At 38.6% G+C, this 9,957-nt stretch overlaps 1 protein-coding gene across 2 annotated transcripts; it reads left to right on the top strand.

The window, feature by feature from the left end:
- On the top strand, window positions 1–2,315 carry LOC107623125 (two-component response regulator ARR12; the record flags this gene model as incomplete). Of its 2 annotated transcripts, none has more annotated exon segments than XM_016325283.2 (4): window positions 1–173; window positions 288–364; window positions 468–1,744; window positions 1,967–2,315. In XM_016325283.2, coding segments are annotated over 3 exon segments (1,501 nt in total), but the record flags the coding sequence as incomplete, so codon positions are not given.

The raw sequence follows: 9,957 nt of genomic DNA on the forward strand, positions 1-9,957 counted from the left end.
ACAAAATGGGAAGCTGAATAAGAAAAGGAAGGATCAGGATGATGAAGAAGATGAGGAGCAAGATAATGGCCATGACAATGAGGATCCTTCGGCCCAGAAGAAGCCTCGTGTTGTTTGGTCTGTGGAGCTTCACCGCAAGTTTGTTGCTGCTGTTAATCAGTTAGGCATTGACAGTATGTTGTTCAGCTATAATTTTATTCTCATTTCATCAATTAGGATATGACTATCGTGTTGGGAATTATTATGATGATTTTCCCATTGCTGAAATAATGTTGTTTACTTGGCAGAGGCTGTACCTAAGAAGATTCTTGATTTGATGAATGTTGAAAAACTGACGCGGGAGAATGTGGCGAGCCATCTCCAGGCAATTTCTGTTGCCCTTTATTGTTATTTTTTTGGTATAGTTTAATATAACATGAACCTTGTCATCATTTGCATACTATTTACCGGTTGCACATTGTCTGTAGAAATATAGGCTTTATCTGAAACGAATCAGCTGTGTAGCGAACCAACAGGCGAATATGGTGGCGGCCCTAGGGAGTGCAGATCCATCCTACTTGAGAATGGGTTCTCTGAGTGGGGTTGGACATTTGCAAGCATTGAGTGGCTCGGGACAGTTTCCTAACAATGCTTTCAGGTCCTTTCCGCCAAATGGGATGGTTACCAGATTGAACACTCCTGCTGGATTGAATGTGCATGGATTCCCTTCTTCAGGAGCATTTCACTTGGGTCAATCACAGAATCTAAACAGCTCAACTGTTGAACAGCTGAAGTATCGGTCATCCATTGTTCCTGTTAATCAGAATGGTGTTCATGGAATGCAGGTGCCTATGGGGCTTGATCCATTGCAACACAATAAGGGTGTTATTCCTGTTCAGAACTTGACCACTGGTATTGATGCTAAAACAAATTTTCCTGTCTCAAATAAACTCCCGGATCCACAATCAAGAGTAGCATCCGGCGCGCATCCCCCGCTTCTTGGTAGCTCAAGCAATGCCTTGATGTTGGAAGCACGGCCACAAGACACACAAGGGGTTTTAGAATACGAAAACTTATCTTCTTCCGTACCTTCCCAACATTCAGAACTCCCGTTCTCTTTGCTGGATCAAGGTAGATACAGTGATAATTGGTCTAGTGCTGTGCAATCATCTGGGATCCAGACTGGTTCTTACCCTTCAAGCGAAAGTTTTAGACAGACGGCAATACCTGCTACAGATAACATGGCTTCATTACCCTTGCAAGAAGGGAATCTGAGTGTTTCTTCATCCATCTCCTTGCTGCCTAACCAGTCCTACAATTCGTTGATAGATACACACTCCCAAGCTGTGATTTTAGCTAATAGAACTGGTCATGTAAGCAATAGTGATGCACCATTTCAAGGTTGGGATGATCGCAATGAAGATGCTAGCTACCATTCAAATGCTGTTTGTAACACAATAAACACTGTGGCCCCAGGTTCGAGTTCTGTTGGTCACACAACAATAAACTCAACCTTACACAGAAACTTGGAGTTTAATTATGGTGATAGCTTGCAAATGAAGCACGATGCGATGACAAAGTTAGCGAAAGAGACCTCATTGAAACCGCATCAGGGGAATATCATGAACCCGCAGAAGTCTCAGCAGGGTAACTTCTCTAATAATGTTGGTTCCCTGGAAGACTTGGTCAGTTCAATGATGAAACAGGTAACAACATCTATGCATTATAGTGAAGATTGAAGGATCCCTATAGAAGTTTGCTTTTGGTTCGTATTTCCTACGTGAGACTTAGTGATATTCTGTTTCTTTTGCTTCTTGTTTCCCTATAAAGCATATATATGCAAATTTCAAGTCATTTTTACCCCCTAACTAAATATACCCTTAATTTGTAATGTTAGATCAAAATGTGCCACGGATTTCATTAATTTGGCTAAGAATAACTAACTGCCAGTATGCTGACATATTCAGTGGGTGTTGGTGTGATGCAGGAGCAAGATGAGATGAAAATATTGGATGGAGGCTTCATTTGTGATAATTATTCTGGTGGCATATCAATGTGAGAGCAAGTTTGACAAGTACATATATATGCCATTCTTGTTAGTGAATTTCGTATTGTGACGGGGTTATCGGTCATCATGTTTAAACAGTTTTGTCTTTGTATCTTTCTTTCCGTAGGCTGTAACTTGTCTTAGGTTTCTTTCTTTTTGTTAAGGGCTTTCTGTTGTCGTTGTCCATTCCCGACAATATGCCTTAATGGAGTCGGTCATGTCGTTGAAAATTTCCTAGAAGATTTGTTATTGGTCCATAAATAAGAATAAGATGATGATTACAATTAAAGACAAGAAAGACGGGTTAATTAGGGAAAGAAAAAGAAAAAAGATAGATACGGATAATATGGTTACACTTTGACATGACAGAAGAAATGTTTTCCTACCGACAATAACAACAATAGCTACCAATGTTGTGATATGATCTGAGTGACATTTCCACCATGTGCCATAATCTCAGCCATTTACAAATCGTTGACATTCTCGACTCTCGAGGCACTATTGCAGCGTTTGTTGACATTCCGTACCCGCGAATCGTTCCACTATGTTCATCCTTTTGTAGAACTAACTCAAGGTTGGTTCGTTCAGGCTTACGTGAAATCAATGCCCATTTTTCTTGGTTTGGTATACTTTTACCTTTAATAAAGATGGACAACACATTCTGTTGGTACGGGATTTCTACCAGTCATGAGGTTCGACTAATATAGACATTGATTGTATATGAATAGAGTTGAAAGAGTATTCGTAGCAGTCAAGTTGAAGGAGTATCATAAAACCAAATCATACATGGTTTAAATCTGGTAGTACGATACAGAATACAGGAATTAGTTGATGCTGCAAATAGACTTCTCGACTAGGATGAGTTTTGACTACAGATTCAAATACGAGCAAGTTAAAATTGAAGAAAAGTGGTATAAGAGTGTCAAAGTCAAAGATTTTCGACATATGGAAAAAAGGTTGAAAAGCAGTTACTAATTTTTCCTGGGATATTAACCCTCAAGATAAGCTGAGAACATAAGTGCGAATTTTAGAAAGCAAGCTGAAAAATGATTATGGGACTTGGAGACTAATGAAAGTGAAGATGTGGGACGTCAAACATGGATGACAAGATTTTTTATGGTCAAGACAAGGTCATGGGTTGTGAAAAAGAAGAAAGCTAGATCATGAAAAGAGAAAAATATTTGTAAATATATCTCCATGGTCTATAAATAGAAGAAGCTGAGAAGTAACCAAGGACTTCAATCATAATAATTCACAATCACACTAAAATTCTGTAAAAATCCAAATCACACTGACATCAAAGAAAATTATGGAGTGCTAGTACAAGTGAGTATTTGAAATTAATTTTTTTTTATTTTTATTTATTTCTTTTATTTCTAATTTATTTTATTGCTTTGTTTTTCTTTTCAAATACTTTAATTTCCTTTTCATTTATTTTAAACTTCAAGGTATTTACTGTTTTATTTACGGTTCATATTTATTCATCTATTTTTCGTTGTTATTTTTATCTTTATGATTATTTTATTTTGATTCTTTTTCCTTTAGAGCATTTTTGTTTATTTTAATTTTGACTATCACTTTCTTTGAATATTATTTATTTTTTGACATTTTCGTTAATTTGCATTTCATACATTTTATTCATTTTTGGCACAAACATTAAGTAATTTCAGGTCGAGCCTATTCTTTTTTAAAGGAGTCATATCTGCTCTCCGAATTGAGATCTTTATACAAGTTTGATTCAACACCTTGTCGATGTTACCAAAAATCAAGTGAAACAAATTGGCACGCTCGGTGAGATACTGAGTTAAATTAATATGTCAAAATTGTGCATGCGATTACGCTGGCAAATTAATAATGTCTGATAGAGTCTCTACTTCGACAGATACATCGAATAATGACACTGGTAAAAATACCAGAGATCCTGAGACAAAGGTTGTCCCATCAAATCGTAGGATGAACCTTGTGATCATAGAAGGAGTCCATTCGACGGTGTCTAGTACATGGCCTCTATATGGATTGCCCTCAAATTACTCTCCCCCAATGGAAAATCCTAACATAGGATTTATGGGAGGTACGGTCAATACAAGGAATAACCCCATGTATAACCCGACAGCTCCAGGTTACCCTCTAGTGGGTATACCGACTCACTATAATCCTAATGTGGCAAATTATAATGCTTATCAATATTTGATAAGCAATCCTCCATATTTATGATTAGTGTCCATATCCTCGCAACCTAACGTGGTAATGCCAAATGTCACTTCGACACAAGGCACAAGGGCAACCCCAGTAAGGTTGACAGCTGGTGGAGCACATGACTCCATATTTTTTAGAAACGTCGAGGCAACCTATCGGAACAACATCTTCTAACACGGTCGAATCTTTGGTTGTGTTTAGATAACAAATTGAGGATAGTTATCATGACTTAGTCAATATACTTACACAGCAGATGGCTACAGTTTTAAATCCTATAATAGAAATAATAATGCAAGAATAGAGCAAATAGCTCGATGTGTCGATAATATTACAGGGACAATCAATCGATCATTTGTACCACCAATAGGTGGAACTACATGGTAATAACCCTCCGCTAATATTAAATAGAGGAGACAACCCAAATAGAATTTTGAATGAGGCAAGAGCAAACAATGTTGCTCAAGCCTATGATCAAAATATAATTTAAGTTGTCGAATAAATCTTGAATAGAGTAGGGTTAAATATAGGGGTGACAAATCAACCCTATTTTATATCTCCTTTTTCATATTATGTCTTGCAAGATGAACTTTCTAGGGGAGTTCAAAACTCCCAAATCCCTCACTAAGTTTTCAGGAGAAAGTGGAGAATCAATGGTTGATGATATAGCTCGATATACAGTCAAAATAGGTGAGCTAGCTAATATGATATATTTTTCTTCTTTACTTACAAAAAATACCTTCACTTGGTTTTCAAATTTGCAACCTAACTAGATTCATATTTGGATTCAACTAGAAAGGAATTTTCATTATCAATTCTTTAGAGGAGAAATAAAAGTAACTTTATTAGATTTATTCACAATAAAGAGGGAAAAAGCCGAGTTGATTGATGACTATCTCATACGATTCAAGAATATGGGAAACAAGTGTTTTACTCCTATTTCTAAACCTAAAGTAGTCAAGATGACCATCAATGGTCTCGATTTCAATAGTCGAAAGATATTAGTAAATCAGCAATTTTTAGACTTGGCTCAATTAGCTGATAAAATGCAACAAATTGAAAAGTTGAATAAAGAGAAAGAAGAACTTGAGCCGAGCAAACAAAATCCTATCTTTAATAAGAAGGTAAATTTTGTCGACTGTATGAGTGAAGAGTCAAACAATGAGTCTGCCTTTGATGTAGAATTAAAGGATGGACCCTAATATGTGTGTCGATCTCTTAATCCAGCAAAATATAAAATTCCTTTGTCAGGAGAAAGAAGTTATTCTTTCAACTTGACAAAAGCTGAACAAATTTTTGACATGTTATTAAAAGAGAAACAGTTGTACTTGCTGAAGAAAAAAGAATGTCATTTGTTTCTGAAATTAGAAATAAAAAGTTTTGTAAATTTCAACAAGCCTCTAGGCATTATACCAATAATTGTGTACGTTTCAGGGACTTGATACAAAAGGCTATTAAAGATGATCGACTAAAGTTAATAGAGAAATCTGAGATGAAAGTAGACTCTGATCCTTTCCAGGTGATGTCGAACATTGTTGAAACAGAGAAAATGACTTTCTCGATCAACATGGCCTCTATCGAGCCCATGGAAAAGATGATCAGTTCAAACTCGATATGTTCGAAACAGTAAGACCAATCTATCCAAAGGAAGGAGAAGACATGTTGGATATTTTTGCTAAGGCAAAGAGAAGAAGCAGGGAATGTCGCCATATGCCCTCGATGCAGTGCTCTATTCGACACATCAGCTGCTAAGGCTTTCGACTCTTATAAAAAGAGTAGAAAACGGATTTACCAAGAAAAATTAAGGCAAGCCCAATTAAAGTAGGGAGGTAAGAGTCCTCGATATGTTTGAAGCGGAAATGCATGTTTATCCTAAGGCAGGAGAGGACTTGTTGGATTTTTTACTAAGACAAAGAGAATAGAAGGGGAATGTTGCCATTTTCCCTCGATGCAGCGCTTTGTTCGACACATCAGCTGCTAAAGCTTTTGACTCCTACAAAAAGAGTAGAGAATGGGTTTACCAAGAAGAATTGAGGCAAGCACAACTAAAGCAGGGAGGTAAAGGTCGAGACATCTCAAGTGCTCCTATTAAACAACAAATGCACACTATCATCATAGTTGATCAGAAAATCCAAGGGGTGTCGAATCGAACTAAAGTTCCTCCCTCTAACGTATCGAACAATAAATGGATACAAGCGGAACAATGCTCCAAACTATTCAAGGAATTATAACTTCAATGTTCCTAGAGGAGATTTTGGAAATTAGGCTGGAAACCATAAAATAGATGCTTCTCGATGAGGGGTAAGAAGAATAGGTGGCAATCGAGCTAGATCTCGACACAATGTTCAGGATAAAGCTTCCTTCATTCCAAGAGTTGTGACTAAAGCACAGGGGGCTTATGTCGACACAAAGGGTCCATATCCAGAGTTGAATAAAGAAAGCAAGTTGCTTCAGAAGCAAGAGCAGAAAGAGGGTAGAGCATCCTTGATCAGGGATTAGGAACCAAACAATGTGTCAAAAGAAACATCCATAACCAAGCCAATTTCCAAGTCAAAAGAGGATGAAGAAGCATTGACAGAGACTTTTGACTCTTGATTTGAAGATGACTATGACGTAATGTTTGCAGAAACTGGGTTTGGATATGTGACCACAGTGTCTGTTCTCCCTTTCGACTTCTAGGGTAACCCTGAAGGCCCTTGGCATTGTCTCAAAGGAGATTGTGATGATGTCATCCCAGGAGATGAATGTAGGTTCATCGAGAATGGGTTGGTAAAAGAATGGTTGTTTGAAAGACTTGATGAGATAACCAAGGGTCACCTTCAACCTTTGCATATTAAAGTTAAGGTCGAAGGACTAATGATCAATCATATCCTGGTTGATAGAGGGGCAGCAATTAATTTACTACCTAAAAGTATACTACCCTTTTTTCCAAAAGATAGTCAAAGATCTAGTAAAAATAAATTTTGCTGTCGTTATATTCAATGGTAAGTCGACAACAGTCTTGGGAATGATCCTACTCAGAGTCAAGGTTGGAAGTGTCGAAAGGCCAATAGTTTTTATAGTAGTGCCTACCAAAGCAATTTTTAATATGTTGTAGAGAAGAGATTGGATCCATGGAGTAGGGGCAATACCCTCAACCCTGCATCAGAAGTTGGTGCTTTAGGATGAGTATGGAAGGATTAAAGAAATTGAAGCTGACAACATCTCCTGCTATGTCGAACAAATGAATATCGGCTTCAAAGAATATCATATGAGTGTTCTAATGACGTGCATCATCTACCTCTTTCTCTCATAAAAAAAGGGCCATAGAAGTGGTTAATTCTCATTCATTTGATGCATTTATAAGAGTTATATCATAGGTTTATAAGAATATGCTTTGAAATGAGTTCTTGATTGGATTTCAGGTGAAAAGAGCAACAAAGGGGGAAGGAAGCAAGCAAGGATGCTGGGCGTGTGTGTGGGGGCGTGCCACTTCAAGCAAACGCCTGGATCTTTGACTGGGCATGGCACGCCAGCTATGATATCCAGAAAGAGGATTTGAAGAACTACTATGGGCGTGGCACGCCAAATGTACTCCCCAGAAAGGAGTCATGGAGCTTTACTATGGGCATGGCATGCCATTGCTGGGCGTTGCATGCCAGTTATGCTCTCCAGAAGAAGACCCCAAGCCTTACAAGGGGTGTGGCATGCCACTGCAGGGCGTGGCACACCAACTATCTTTTCCAGAAGAGGGTTCCTAGAGTTTCATTATGCGCATGGCACGCCAAGCATATTATCCAGAGAGGGAACTCCAAGCTCAACAATAGGCGTGGCACACCAGTAATATTTTTCAGAAAGGAGTATTGAAGAGTTGCCAAGGGCGTGGCACGCCAGGTCGAAGGCGCGGCATGCCAGTTTACTTAACCAGAAGGAAGATTGAAGACTTCATCGAGGGTGTGCCACTTGAGACTCTGGGCATGGCACGCCAAGCTAACTATCAATGGGCGTGCCACTTGGGACTTGGGTGTGGCACGCCAACCTTGCTCGCATCATGGGCGTGGCACGCCAGTCCTAGGCGTGGCACGCCAGCTCACTGGACCAAAAAGAGACAATTGCACACCAACAAGGGCATGGCACGCCAGTCCTGGGCGTGGCACGCCAAGCGAACCTTCCAGAGAAGAAGAATGAAGAATTTGCTCTGGGCGTGGCACGCCAGTTCAAATTGTCAGAGAAGAAGATGGAAGACTACACCACGGGGCATGCCACTTTAGTTTTGGGCATGGCATGCCAAGTCAGCTTCACTATGGGGCGTGCCACTGGGGTGGCACGCCAAGCCAGCTTCACCTTTTGGGCGTGGCACGCCATTCACACGCCACTCACATGCCTCTAATGAATGGTTATTTCATTTAATTTTCAATTGTAATTTTCTTTTTTTTTTATTTTTTATTTCTAGTAATAGGAGTAGTATAAATACCTCTTGAAGAGACTAAAAAGGGGCTTGGAACTTTTACTTCACTTTGCTTTACTTTCATCTTCTTCCATCTCTTGTACTCTCTAAGCTATGAGTAGCTAAACTCCCTCTCATTGGGGGAGGGAGCTCTGTTGTACTTGATGGATTAATGATAGTGAATTTCTTCTTCTCTTTATCTCTCTTTGATTTTCTAGAAGGAATTTCGTTCTTCATGCTTAGCATTCAATTATCTTAGAAAAGAGATTTAATGCAAACTGGGTTTTATAGGAACCTTGGAAGAGGAAACATGAAATCATGCTTGAAATCCCTTCTCACATTGAGTAGATCTAGGTTTCGGGATTGGATATGGTGACATTAAATCTACCCAAATACTTGGATCTATGAGGATGTGTGGTAAAATTAGGGACCAAGCTTATCTCTCTTCATGAGCAATTAGACCAAGGAATTGGCTGATTATCAAGATTTGAGAGATTGAATTACCAAGAAATTGGGATTCAATCAATCATGATTGCCAAGAGGTCAATGAGTTGAATGATTGAAGATGAGATGATCTGAATTTAATCCGGAGAAAGCAACATCTCCTAACCCCAATGAATCTTCCCCATTCTTATCTTTCCTATTATTTATAGCCTTGTTTAATTTCCGTCAATCAACCCATTCCCCTTTTACAATTCAGTCGTTTACATTTCTGTCATTTACATTGTAGCAATTTATCTTTATGCTGTTTACATTCTAGCACTTTACCGCTTTCTTTATCTTCAAGTCATTTATAATTCTATCATTTAATTTTTTGCACTCAACACTTGTTCTTGGTTAGCTTGACTAAATTACCCAGTAACTAAAGTTTCTCAATCAATCAATCCCTGTGAGATCGACCTCACTCTTAGTGAGATTTTACTTGACCATAGTTCGGTATACTTGCCGAAGGAGTTATTGTAGAGATACAATAAATTCTAGTCATCATGTTCTACCACTAGATATTGATTTGGCACGTTTGACCCCTCTCTTATCAAAGGTTGCTACATCAGGGCCCATGGTATGAAACTGGTCCCCAAGGCCACGAAGAGCTCAGCCACAAAATCCACTTAATGGGTATATCGAGCCATTGCACTCGACTCTCAACCTATATGGCTGAGAAAAATGAGTGCATAAGTGAACGTACTCTAGATTGTATATATGATCTTGATGCCTTAGGGTTTGAAAAGTCTGATTTGTTTTCAGAAGATTTGCATAATAAAAAAATTTAAAGTATAAGATCATCTGGATGAAGTCGAGATTAGTAGAGAAG

Source organism: Arachis ipaensis, chromosome B10 (assembly GCF_000816755.2).
Source record: "Arachis ipaensis cultivar K30076 chromosome B10, Araip1.1, whole genome shotgun sequence".
Classification (NCBI taxonomy): domain Eukaryota; kingdom Viridiplantae; phylum Streptophyta; class Magnoliopsida; order Fabales; family Fabaceae; genus Arachis; species Arachis ipaensis.